Below are 12,686 nucleotides of genomic sequence, written 5' to 3'. Positions count from 1 at the left end.
GCCATCCGGCACTCTAGTCGTTGCGCTTCTCGACGCCCTTGACACCATGACGACCCCATTTGCAGCCGCAAGGATAGAAACAGGAGCATTGACAGCGTCCTCAACCCCAACAACGGAGTCTCCTCCACACAGGGCACGAGGACGAAGAAGACACTGGCTTCGGAAGCGTGCAAGTCTCGCCGACGAAATGCCTCCAGTGCTCCACCTTCCAAAGCAAAGGGCTTGCGACGGTTCAGAAGTAGAAGTGGGTGATTTGGATGATGAAACTGCTCCGTCGTCGTCGTCATCCTACTCTTCCTCATGTCGTTGCATCACCCGCTGGTAGACTCCGGCCGTATCTCGGGCATCATTCCGCGGCCCGAGGCCGTGCATCTACCGTCAGCCGGGGAACAGATCACGGACCTTTGCTTGTTTCGCCCGAAGATGCCGGGTTGTATGAGAGGGAGGGGATGGGATGGACGGATCGTATGTTGACCATGCACCCTCTCGGTGGCATGTGCACAAATGCAGCTCTATGAATACTGTTCATCATTTTCCTCGGTTGATCTTCATCTGTCTACCGTGTCCATCTACGAGTTCTGTCCCAAAATTGACAAAGCAAACCTCCCGTCATGGTTTCTAGACTTGACCCCATCGCGAGTCGAACCTTCTTGCGTAAACAACAAGAGCATCTGCGGCCCGCCATCACATGGTACATCCACAAACCGTACGATAGATCGATTAGCGTATACACCTGTTCATGAACGGCCATGGCATGGCAATGCCCCGGCGTGCACAGACATTAGTCGCCGGCTTTGTTATCGGCAGTCTAGACCACGGGAAGACACTGTTCACCATGCAGTCTCGTGAACCGACAAACAAAGCGAACCCTGACCATTTGCGCCAGGTTGCTTCATAAAACCGACCATTGCCCAGCGTCCTCAGTCCCTCCGTCCACGGCCGCACACACACCGTTGCACGCTCCCGACCCATGATCGCACCTCGCCCGCCATGTCTGCCTACAAGAATCAAGCAGCGGCCTACTGCGATGCACCCAGAAAGTCATCCGCCGCCAGCCAACTGACTCCTGCGCTTCTGGAAGGTCTTGTGGCTCACGCGCCCCTCATCGTCGTCCTCGTCGTCTCAACCCTCATCATCATCCAGCTCACGCTATCCGTCACGACTCCGCGCCTCCCGCTCACGGTTCGCACCGCCATGGCGACGCGGGCGAAGACGGTGCCGGCGAAGCCGCAACCATGGCTGGAAAGCGCACGCCACCAGCCAATGGGACGCCGCGAGGTGGATGGCCAGGGAAACCCGACGGAGCCCGAGGTGGAGGCGCGGAACGACATCATGAAGCCTGGCCGCCCATCCATGCCGGGAGAATTCCCGCTCATGTTCGATTCAGAGTAGACCGTCGGCCAATCGATCGAGCATGTACGTCACGCGACTCGGAGTCGTCGTTCTGCGGAGCGGAGGGGGAGGAGAACCATAGCAGGGTTTATTCCATAGTATGTAGTACTGTACATGAGCCGAGTAGTCACCGTGCCCGTTCCCAGTACGGTCCTCTCGCGTGCCTGTGACCTGCTTGACGCACGGAAAGGCGCGGGCTGGAGGGACTCGTCCTTGTCTTATCTTATCCAAACGCCGAGTCGAGGAGTGCGCTTCCCGGCGCGTTGCCCCTCTCGCCCAGACGCACGGCATGCCGCGTGCCGCGTCTCCATGAGGCCGATGTCATCGGTCAATAAGAATTCGGGTTCCTCATGTTGTTCACCGCCCCAATGTTGGACACGTTTCCCAGCCCGATGCTGCCAAACATGGCGGCCGAGAGCTGGTCGGCGCTGTCGCTCATGCCGAACATGTCCCAGTTCAACGCCGGCATGTCCAGGTAGCCTCCGAGGAACGGGTCCACGTCGGTGCCGGCGGGGTCGAACGGCATCGACCCGGCGCTTTCCATCTTGACGTTGGGATGCTGGCCGTGTGGCTGCTGATGGTGATGCGACGGCAGCGTCGGCATCGGCGGCGTCGCCGACGACGGCCCGGACGAGCGCGACTCGAACGGCTGAAGCAGCTCCCGCAGGCGGGCGATGAGCGCCGGCGTCGTCGTCGTCTGGCCGGCCTGCCGCAGCGCGTTCTCGCGCGCCTTCCAGGCCTTGAGGACGAAGTGCGCCTGGACGTTGTACTGCTTCTGCGACATGTCCGACAGCTCCGTGTAGCTGCCGTAGACTCGCTCGATGACGGCCCAGCCGCGGTCGGCGAGGCTGCCCGTCGGCCGCTGGCAGAGCTGGCCGGTCATGACGGCGAAGATGTCGAGCTGGAAGTGTAACTTCATGAACCAGAGAAAGCCCGTGTCCTTGAGGCGCTCGAAGGCGTCAATCTTGTGCTCGCTGCCCATGACGACGACCTTGAACAGCTTGTCCTTGGGTCCGAAGATTTCGGTACCCCACTCGGGCTGCTCCCGCATGGGCACGAGCATCTCCGACAGCTTGTTCGTCACCATGGGTCGGATGGTGAGGGCGGCGAGGTGGACGTCGCCGGCGTGGACGTCGACGTATTTGGTCTCGAGGTCCATCAGCCTCCGCTCGAGCCCCTCGGCGAGGACGCGGAAGTTGTTGAAGAGGGTCTGGCGCGCGCCGGAAGCGTCGCCGTCGGGATCCAGATCCTGGCCCATGATGGCGGCCTCGAAGGAGGGGCCGTCGAAGGACTGGTCCGACGAGATCTTGAACTTGTAGACCTCGTTGAGCAGCAGACAAAAGGCCATCTCCGTCGGCCCCTCGCGCGGCCGGACGGGTTCGGTCGAGCCGGGGAAGATGTCGGCGTCGTTGACGTTTTGCGGCAGCTTCGTGTCGCAGGCGGTCGGCAGCAGGGACTGGCTCAGGCCCGACATCATGGCGTACTTGGAGTCCTGGATGGCGATCTGCCACCACACGCGCCGTCGCATCTCCGTCTCGAAGGGGTCGAGGCCGAGCGTCTCGCCGTCGCGGTGGTAGCCCATCTTCTGGGCGATGCGAACGACGGTGCCGCTGAGGATCCAGGCGGCGTGGCGGTCGTAGCGACCCTGGAGGGAGAACTGCTCGTCGCGGTCAGCGCGGGTCGGCGGTCGGCGGCGGGGAGGGGGGGCGAACGAGGAAGAGGACGAGGGCCTGGAGGGCGACCATGTTGTAGTTTTTCAAAAAGTTGAAGCGGATGAGGGCCACCTTGGTGGCGGCGGTGAACTTTTGCATGGCGGCTTCCCGGGACAGGCCGAGCATCTGGATCGACTCGCTCTCGGTGAGGGACAGGACGGCCATGGCGTAGATGGAGAAGAGGAGGGCTTGGACGTGCAGCGGAAGACTGCTCATGCCGGAGGCGGCCTCCATAACGAAGGGCTGCACTGTGGGCACGTGGATGACCTTTGTCAGGGGATTCACGCGGTCGAGGAAGATCTGCCAGAGGCGGAAGCCGTGGACGGGATCGGGCGTGAGGTCGTCCAGGTTGGCGGTCGAGAGGTCGCCGGGGAAGAAGAGGTCGGTGTTGTTGTCGGGGGTGAGGTCGTCGGAGCCGAGAATGCTCGAGTCCTCGGGGTCTTCGGTCTCGACAATGTCGCGCATCGCTTGCAGCTGCGTGGCGTGCGTCAGCACGGCGGAGAAGGCGAGGGGGACGGGACAGCGGGGACGGGACGACGGGGACGGGACGACGGGGACGGGACGACGGGGACGGGACGACGGGGACGGGACGACGGGGACGGGATGACGGGGACGAGACGACGAGGACGAGACGACGGGGCCGCGAGCTCACCTCTTCCGATATGCTGCCCCAAATGTAGCTGTCCATGAAGCGGACGCTGCCATCCTCGCTGATCATCTTGCAGCCCGACCTCCAGCTCTGCTGGGGCGAGGCCGTCGTCGCCGGCGTCGAGTCGGATGGTTCGGCTCTCGACTCGCTCGTCGTGGGCGTCGCGGGCGACGGGCTCCGGCCGACGGTGACGGCGCCGGCATACTGCTTGAGAAGCTCCTCGCACCGCATCAGCCGTTCCTGGAGGTCCTGGTTGGGCCGCCGACGTTTCCGAGCGGGAGCAGGTGTGCTGGGGGTGCAGGTGACGTTTGCCTGAGACCCCGAAGAAGTCAGCGTCCGCCGGACTCGCCCTCTCTTTTTTTTTTTTTTTGCCTCGGTCGGTCTGCCTCGACGTCAGAGGAGGGGGGGGGACAAACCTTGACGCAATTGGCGCAGGGGAAATTGCGATCACATTTGATCTTGCGTTGCTGGCAGAGGACGCAGGCGAGAACGCGCGCGTGCCGGTGAGGGGCGGCGGACAAGGCATGATGGGTTGGCGACATGGCCCTCGATTCTCCCATGCCTACGCTCCGAGGCACGCGGGAGGGGTGAGGATGGTCCGTCCGGTTCGGATCGGCGGCGGGTCGCCACGGGCGGATGGGGAAAAATCAGGCGTGCGAAGCGAAGCGACGGTGGAGAGGTGGCCTCGAGGCAAGGCGAAGTCGGCCACTCCGGGGCGCGGGTGGAAGAGAAGTTGTCAGGCACCAAGGCCAGCGGCGACGGCGGTGCTGGTGTCGGCCTGCCGTTATGTACTATTCAGACGGCGCAGCAGGTGCTGGTGCTGCCTGGATTCGGTGGCATCCGTCGCCTTGGCTCGGTCGGTTGAGCGAGCTGGGCGGACGGAGGCGCCAGGGGTCAGACTTCGCGGACGGGTCGGTCGATCGGTGGGCAGAGCGAGGAAGGCAGCTCGGTCCTATGATCGGCATGCGCTGCAGCCGTCGAGGGAGCGGTAAAGGGAGGCGGGCGTCGAGGGTCGGACGGTGCAAGATGCTGCTGCCTGTTGCCCGTCGTGAATCTGGACGCAGGCGATGGACGAGGCAGTCGGTCGATCCACCTGCCGTGTAATTACTCCGTACTGTACTTGCATGTACTTGGGCGAGACCTCGTCGCAAAGGGACCGGCGGGCCCGAAGCGAACTAGCGGCAGCGGTGCAGAGGGTGGGCAGAGGGGTGGGCAGAGGGACCATGACGTGAAGGCGCCCGCTGCCGTTGGCCGTTTAGAAGCGCACACCGAACCCAGTGGGCACCGTAGGCAGGCGGCAGCAGGTACCGATCGTGTACAAGTAAGTACCTACTTACTTAGCTCGACAGGACTCGGCGCTGACGAGTTAATAATTACCGTACCCGTGCAAGGAACACACTTGCCGCACATGCAGCGTGCTGCTGTCCGTACATGTACTCCGTAAGTACTTGTAGCAGCATTTAGTACCTAGCACCGCTGCACTCCGTACCTGCAGCCCACCGACCAAGTGCTAAAAGTACCTGCTGCAGTAGGTGGCTGCGCACTCGTGCAGCGAGGTTCCTGTCAGGGTGGTCGAGGGTGCGGAGATGAAACAAACGCAGCACAGGATTGGCGGCAGCCTGGGGAGCCGTGTCGGCGCAAGGCACAGCAGGCGGCGAACTAATAATCAAGGGTCGCTCGCGGCGTGCAGCTCGTCCGTTCCCACGGGCAGGCCTGTTTGGTCGGAGGCATGAAGACGTGGCCGAAACGAGAGGGCGGCGGACCGATGCGGAGATTGGCTTTATAGGCGGCGGAGAATGGCCAGCGGTGCCGACGGCCAAGCGCAGGTCAGGGCAAGGCGCGCCGCGTGCTGGGCGGAGAGACGGGACGGAAGCACCATGGCCAAGCGGAGGGCAGGGAGATGGATGGATGCGTCCCGATGTGTCACTTGTCACGAATCCAGCGTGGCCGCCGCAGTGGTGAAGACGGAATGTTGTGTGCCTTTCGCACGGCATGCCACATGCATGGAATACAGGCCATACAGCACACGCGGACGGTAGCAGCGCCTGCCGGCACAACGCACGTCCTGCACAGCCCATGTCCTGCACAGCCCATGTCCTCCGCAATGCATGTCCTCCACAGCGCTACGTACTGTACGCCTACTGCAGGACTGCAGCGGTTTGCTCGTCGGAGGCGGCAGGCTAGATGGCATCCAACTCCGCTCCCACCCGGACAAGTCCATTTCCATTCCGCCCTTTCTGATCAGATGGCAGAATCTACGCATGTGCTCACGATGGGGATGGTTCATGGCATGCTTGAGCGCGTCCTCCTCCTCCACCACCACCACCACCACCTTCTCCTCCTCTCACTCGTTCCGACTCTTTCCTACTCCTTCCGACACTTTCGTCCCCGGCCTTGCCCTTCCTTCCCCGACCTTGCCCGTCGTACTCACGCCCGTCCGAGTGCTCTGCCTCGTTTCGACTCACACACGTCATGGGGAGGTGAGAAGTGACGACGGCGACGTGCATGCGGCCAGGCGGAGGCTGCGGCGCAGAGTCGCAGAAGCCTCGCACCCTGTCGGCGCTCGCAGTGGACACGTACGCGTATTTTTGCACCTGCGCACCTGCACGGGACGTGATGCGAGGAGGCTTCCGGTGTGACTCAGAGTCGACGGACAGCCACGAAGGGAAAAGAAAGCAGTCATCGGGGACGCCAAGCGTTAAAGTCAGTGTGCGCTCAGAGCACGAAAACAACCGCATGGATAATTACCTAGTAGGGTACCTATGTAGGGACTCTGTCGCAGCATACTACAAGGTAGGTATGCAAGTGCTCCCAAGTATAACACCTAAGTAAGTACTATAATTAACACTATGCTAGTACTCCGTAACTGGTACCTAGTAAGTATGACTTACTGTACTCCGTACTCCGTACTGCACTCCGTAATTGCTAGGTCCTCAAGTTCACACTGACGATGGCGGCCATTTTTTCGTTTTCTCCAGTTTGGGGCAAAAGACTCCGTACCACCAACGGCAATGCGGTACCGGTACAGAGAGCAGTAGGCGTAAACCTGCATGTATTCCTTCGTATTCCGTACCTGTACTTGCTTGTACTCCAGCAGCCAGCCACATCCTACGGCATCAGATTGGGGGAAAATACGCGTATTCCGACCACTCACAATACAGTACTCGTTCAGAGTATTTACTCCGTACACTTGCACGCTTACTTGGTACGCCGTTCGAGCGTCGAGTATCATTACTTGTCAACGCTAGCAGGTTTGCCGTACAGTACATGTCGGTGTACAGTAAGTACATGTATGTACCGTAGCTCCCGGGCCCCGTACTCCGCATTCCGTTGTCCTCCGTGCCACGATCAAGTGCCTGCACGCCGTGCCACGGCTTGATTGACCCATTCCCGTACGTGCCAAGTCGGTAATAGCTTGTATTTGTACGCAGGACTACGAGGTAGGTACTAACACCACCACAAGCACAAGTGCAAGTACTTACAGTACTTACCTTAGTACTCGGTTCATACTTCCTGGCCGTACAGTACAGTACTACTACTCAGAAGCACACGTACAAAGTACTGTAAGTACTGTAAGTAGCTAATGAACACTCCGTAACGTTCTAGACACCTGCTTACCTACAGTACAGTACCTAAGTACTTGCCTAGAAGTAGTAATTATTGCTGATTTACTCCGTACTGTGGTAAACAACTCATCCAGCTGGCTTACCCGCTACCCGAGAGGCACGATAAAAAAACGGCAGCCAACGTTGGTCGGGTCCGACTTTTCTTCGCTCTCGCATCACGGATAGCTCTTGCCGCTCTCGCCGCCTGCCACGCGACGCCCACCCGGCCTCGTGACCAGCCGTCACAATGGCTTCCATCCGCCCATCCTCTCCTCTGCGCCTCCGATCCCTCTCGTTCGTCTTTCGGCATCGGCGGTGAGACCCTGTCGGCCGTGGAATGACCCTCTGTCGTGGCAGAACAGTCGGTCCCCGTTTTCTTCATGTGCCGTCTGCCTTCTTCTTCTAGAGGGGCCATGAATGCGAGAAAACAAGAGGCTCGTACGCGGCTGGCCATGCCGCCGAGGCGGTTGCGTCCCTGCAGGAGTCGGTCCGTCATCTGCTTGATCCGACAAGTTGGACGAGGCGAAGACGGCAAGCCCAGTACGTATCCTCGAGCGAAACGCCCGGGAACATCGCTTGGGAGCAACGCTTGGGAACAACGCGGCAGACGTGCATGAGTGGCGGTGACCAAAGGAGAGAGGGTGGCGACCGACTGACATGACGCAAGTACTCTGATGAGAATGGATGGCCCGCATGCGAGGTTTGACCCCGTCTTGGTTATGGGGAATGATGGAGCATTCTGGTGCGGCGCCGACAATCGTCCCCTCCCTCGATGAACGCCGGCGCAGAAGCGTCCAGACGCCGAGGGATTTTGCATCATTCGGCGGGTGACGAGAACATGGATCCAATCTCAGGGCTCGACGGCCGTGTCCCGACATCAGCCTCGTCTCTCTCCCGCTCTTCCGTGGGCACGAGCGCGAGCCTCTGCTTCCTCCTCAACGCCCTTCTGTGGCTGACGCCCTTGATGTGTCGTTGCCACGCCTGCTCCGTCACCAGCACCGTCTGGCACAGCTCGCACGTGCGCTTCGACGGCTTTTCCTGCGCCGGCGGCTCCGCGGCCGCCGTGAGCACCTGCCGCGCACGCTCCGAGACGTCGCGAGGCCGAGGCCGCTCCTCGCCGGCGAGGAACTGCGCCGTGATGCCGGCGGCCGGCTGGACGACGTCCTGCTGGAACTGCGCCTGGTCGGTGCTGTCGACGACATAGAGGCTGTCCATAGCCTCGGCACCTTCCTCCTGCAACCGACGCATCTGCTTGAGTCGAATCCAGCGAGTCTGCTGGACGGCATAACGCCGCGTCGCCGACTTCGTCTCCTCCACCGCCTTGGCCTTGAGATCGTCGAGGCCGCCGTCGTCGGTCGCGCCGCCGTCGAGGGCCGCCAGGTACGCCTCGAACTGCCTGTAGCCGATCGACTGCCAGATGCCCTTTGTCGTGTCGAGCGCCTGGCCCGCCGCCGCTCTGCGCCGCTTCAAGTCGACGAGCTCGCCGACCTCGTCGAGGAGGCCGCCGGAGAGCATCCTGTCGACGCGCTCGTCGAGTCGCTCGCGCAAAACGTCGCGGTCCGAGTGGACCCAGAACAGGAGCTTCTCCCACCGTGGCCGGCTCGACGAAGTGGCATCTCGGCTGGCCGCCGCCGCCTTGCGTTCCCGTTGCTCGGCGTAAAACTGCGACGCCGGCTTGCCCGTCTGCAGAAAGATCTCGAGCGAGCGCTGGATCTTGCGTCTGTCGTTGGGGTGCCATCGTTCCGCCATGACGGGGTCGCACCTCTGCAGCTCCGAGAGCAGCGTCTCCGTCGGCGAGTCGAGGAAGGGAAACGTCCCGGAGGGGGCCTCGCACTGCACGCCGTCGAGGATGACGTCGGCGAAGAGCAGGGAGTCGACGTAGTACTGCGTCCCGCCGACGAGTATCGGCAGGTTGCCCCTGGCGCGAATCTCGGCCATCGCCTTGGTTGCCTCGCGCTTGAAGTCGTCAACGTCCCAGGGGGCTTCGTCGGCCGCGATGTGGCCGAGGAGGTGGTGCGGGATCCCGCGCCGCTCCGGCACCGGCATTTTATTCGTCAGCACGGGGAGCCCTCGGTAGAGCTGCATGGCGTCGGCGTTGATGATCTCGCCCCCGAAGCGAGTCGCGAGCTCGACGGCCAGCTAGATGCTCGTCAGCGATGCCGTCGGACGAAGCGGGACTCGAGCGGTACCGACGTCGGATTTGCCCGTCCCTGTCGACCCGAGGATCACCAGGAGCGGATCGGCGGGGGGGGTGCGGACGGCCATTGTCGCAGCATTGCGCCGGAAGAGCGTTCCGATGCGGCTAAGCATAGGTCATGGCCATGTTCATCAAGAATTCGTCGCACTACCGTTCATGGGATGTGAGGCGGAAGAGTGCAGCAGATGTGCGGAGTGCTGTGGTGTCTGCTGGAACAATTTATTACAGGCAGAGGTCCCTGCCAGCACCCACCCGATGCAGAATGGCGTAGGGACGGAGCGCCGAACCAGGCACCAGCACTGGGAGGGTACCTGGAGGCTTCCGAATGCCGCGCCGAAACCCCTTGCCGGTCACGTGCACCTCCAATTTTGGACTGGACACATCTCACATTTCGGGCGCAACAGCTCGGAAGCCAGATCGCCATCTCCCCCCTTCCTCACTAACTCTGGTTATCCACCGCCAGCCCATCGCGAGAGCTCGTCAAAGCTCCGCTTGCCTTCCCTTCCCGCGGGCGTCTCGATCCCTTCCTTTCATTTCTGTAGTTTCGTCCCACCCGCCCGCCGCCGAAATGAGTTCCCGTAAGTTGCCCCTCGCGTCCCCGTCACCCAAGCCCGTGACGAGCTTCTCGTCCTCGGACGGGGAGCTCGGCCGTCGCGCGGCCACGACGACGGCACGCGCCATTGGCCCTCGGCGACATGTTGCTGACCCGTACCGCGCCTCGCAGTACGATTCCTTGACCTCGTCAAACCGTTCGTGCCGTTCCTCCCCGAGGTGCAGCAGCCGGAGACCAAGGTCCCCTTCAACCAGAAGATGATGTGGACGGCCCTGACGCTGCTCATCTTCCTCGTCATGAGCCAGATGCCCCTCTACGGCATCGTCTCGTCGGACAACTCGGATCCGCTGTACTGGCTGCGGATGGTCATGGCGAGCAACCGAGGCACGCTGATGGAGCTGGGCATCACGCCCATCATCTCGTCGGGCATGGTCTTCCAGCTGCTCGCCGGCACGCACATGATCGACGTCAACCTCGATCTCAAGTCGGACCGCGAGCTCTACCAGACGGCCCAGAAGCTCTTCGCCTTCATCCTCTCGGCCGGCACCGCCACCGTCTACGTCTTCACCGGCCTCTACGGGCCTCCCTCGGACCTCGGCGCCGGCATCGTCTTCCTCCTCATCCTGCAGCTCGTCGTCGCCGGCATGATCGTCATCCTCCTCGACGAGCTCCTCCAGAAGGGCTACGGCCTCGGCAGCGGCATCTCGCTCTTCATCGCCACCAACATCTGCGAGTCCATCATGTGGAAGGCCTTTTCGCCGACGACCATCAACACGGGCCGCGGTCCCGAGTTCGAGGGCGCCGTCATCGCCCTCTTCCACCTGCTCATGACGTGGCCCAACAAGCAGCGCGCCCTCCAGGAGGCCTTTTACCGCCAGAACCTGCCCAACATCATGAACCTGCTGGCCACGATCCTCGTCTTCGTCGCCGTCATCTACCTCCAGGGCCTGCGCGTCGAGATCCCCGTCAAGTCGGCGCGCCAGCGCGGCGCCCGCGGCTCGTACCCGATCCGCCTCTTCTACACGTCCAACATGCCCATCATGCTGCAGTCGGCGCTGTCGTCCAACGTCTTCCTCATCAGCCAGATGCTCTACTCGCGCTTCTCCGAGAACCTCCTCGTCCGCCTCTTCGGCGTCTGGGAGGCCAACGACGGCTCCTCGCAGCTCTACGCCGTCTCGGGCCTCGCCTACTACATGTCGCCGCCGCTAAGCTTCAAGGACGCGCTCCTCGACCCCATCCACACGGCCATGTACATCGTCTACATGCTCGGCGCCTGCGCCCTCTTCTCCAAGACGTGGATCGAGGTGTCGGGCTCGAGCCCCCGCGACGTGGCCAAGCAGCTAAAGGACCAGGGCCTCGTCATGGCCGGTCACCGCGACCAGAGCATGTACAAGGAGCTCAAGCGCATCATCCCCACGGCCGCCGCCTTTGGCGGCGCCTGCATCGGCGCCCTCTCCGTCACGAGCGACCTCATGGGCGCCCTCGGCTCCGGCACGGGTACCCTTCTTGCCGTCACGTGAGTTACCCCCCCCCCCGGACGCTGATTGCCCGACCTTGCCGCCGCCGCTCGATGCTGACGAGGACCTCTAGCATCATTTACGGCTACTTTGAGATCGCCGCCAAGGAGGGAGACTTGACGGGCATGAAGGGTATGATTATGGGCTAACCGGCCACGGAAGCCGGAGCATGACGCATCCCTCGGCGTGAATGGCATGGCCCTTGAATGACGCGTGGTTTGGCTCCGCTTCGACCATGCCACGAAGCCGGCTCGTCGAGCCGGCGAAAGGTCGGGGACCCGGAGAGCGATGTACAAAACAAGGCAGGACGGTATTGACAAAACACACACAGCGACGAGTGGGGTCTAGAGACGTCGATTCAGGAAGATGGGGCATGCCGGGGCGAAATGGTGGCGATACCTGCCGACTTGCTCATGGCTTGTCCGTCCCGATGCATCGAGTTGTCCGTTGTCGGCCGTGCGTAGGGGCGGCGATGGCCGAGGAGCGCGTGGGCGAACTGCCTCTAGAAGTATATCAACACGAGCTAGCAATGGAAAAGAATGAATGGATGACCGCATGAGCCGAGGTGAAGCTGCATGGGGCCACAACCAAGCCGTCGTTGTCTGCCGCCCACAAACGGGACGATGCCCTCACTGCCACCTGCGCCGTCGCGATGTTTTGGCATTGTAGCCACAAACAAGTAGTCTGGCCGGAAGCTGCTCCCAGCTCTCTAGGGTAGCAGCACATTGGCTACTCTAGAGCACCGAGAATCCCTGAACAACGATGGCGGGGAGAAGCCTGTCATGACGAGCAATCCTTGGGAGAAATGCGAGAGAAGCATACGGGTGCGTCCGGTTCAGGCCCAGTGGATAGAGAAGAAAGCAAAAGGTGAATTTACTGTTTCTTGTCGGAGAAGTCGGACTGATGTGGCTGGGATGACTGGTGATGAGCGGCAAACAGTACAGTTCCTATGACAAGGACTGTTGTTTGCCTGACTCCAAGGCCATGCTTTTTACATTGGCGCGGCTGATGTGACTCGACAACGCCTGCAGAAAGGCCGTCAGCAATACGTAAACATGTTC

At 61.7% G+C, this 12,686-nt stretch overlaps 5 protein-coding genes across 5 annotated transcripts; 2 read left to right on the top strand and 3 right to left on the bottom strand.

Annotated features, from left to right (window-relative positions):
- Nucleotides 1–990: 990 nt before the first annotated feature.
- DCS_04232 (uncharacterized protein) lies at nt 991–1,392 on the top strand (the record flags this gene model as incomplete). Its single annotated transcript, XM_040801544.1, has 1 exon — nt 991–1,392. One exon carries the CDS (start codon nt 991–993, stop codon nt 1,390–1,392), a length of 402 nt encoding a protein of 133 aa, XP_040656577.1.
- A 328-nt stretch (nt 1,393–1,720) lies between these two features.
- Nucleotides 1,721–4,313, bottom strand: DCS_04231 (fungal specific transcription factor domain-containing protein; the record flags this gene model as incomplete). Its single annotated transcript, XM_040801543.1, has 4 exons — nt 1,721–3,049; nt 3,117–3,578; nt 3,757–4,065; nt 4,170–4,313. 4 exons carry the CDS (start codon nt 4,311–4,313, stop codon nt 1,721–1,723), a joined length of 2,244 nt encoding a protein of 747 aa, XP_040656576.1.
- Nucleotides 4,314–6,020: 1,707 nt separating this feature from the next.
- Nucleotides 6,021–6,491, bottom strand: DCS_04230 (uncharacterized protein; the record flags this gene model as incomplete). Its single annotated transcript, XM_040801542.1, has 1 exon — nt 6,021–6,491. The coding sequence occupies one exon, from the start codon at nt 6,489–6,491 to the stop codon at nt 6,021–6,023; it is 471 nt and encodes a 156-aa protein (XP_040656575.1).
- A 1,683-nt stretch (nt 6,492–8,174) lies between these two features.
- On the bottom strand, nt 8,175–9,623 carry DCS_04229 (tRNA isopentenyltransferase; the record flags this gene model as incomplete). The annotated part of the gene is made up of 2 exons (XM_040801541.1): nt 8,175–9,497; nt 9,552–9,623. The coding sequence occupies 2 exons, from the start codon at nt 9,621–9,623 to the stop codon at nt 8,175–8,177; spliced, it is 1,395 nt and encodes a 464-aa protein (XP_040656574.1).
- A 500-nt stretch (nt 9,624–10,123) lies between these two features.
- Nucleotides 10,124–11,774, top strand: DCS_04228 (protein transport protein SEC61 alpha subunit; the record flags this gene model as incomplete). Its single annotated transcript, XM_040801540.1, has 3 exons — nt 10,124–10,133; nt 10,280–11,624; nt 11,699–11,774. The coding sequence occupies 3 exons, from the start codon at nt 10,124–10,126 to the stop codon at nt 11,772–11,774; spliced, it is 1,431 nt and encodes a 476-aa protein (XP_040656573.1).
- Between the last annotated feature and the right edge of the window lie 912 nt (nt 11,775–12,686).

This window comes from Drechmeria coniospora, chromosome 02 (genome assembly GCF_001625195.1).
Source record: "Drechmeria coniospora strain ARSEF 6962 chromosome 02, whole genome shotgun sequence".
Lineage (NCBI taxonomy): Eukaryota > Fungi > Ascomycota > Sordariomycetes > Hypocreales > Ophiocordycipitaceae > Drechmeria > Drechmeria coniospora.
This window is presented reverse-complemented; position numbering and strand designations above follow the sequence as displayed.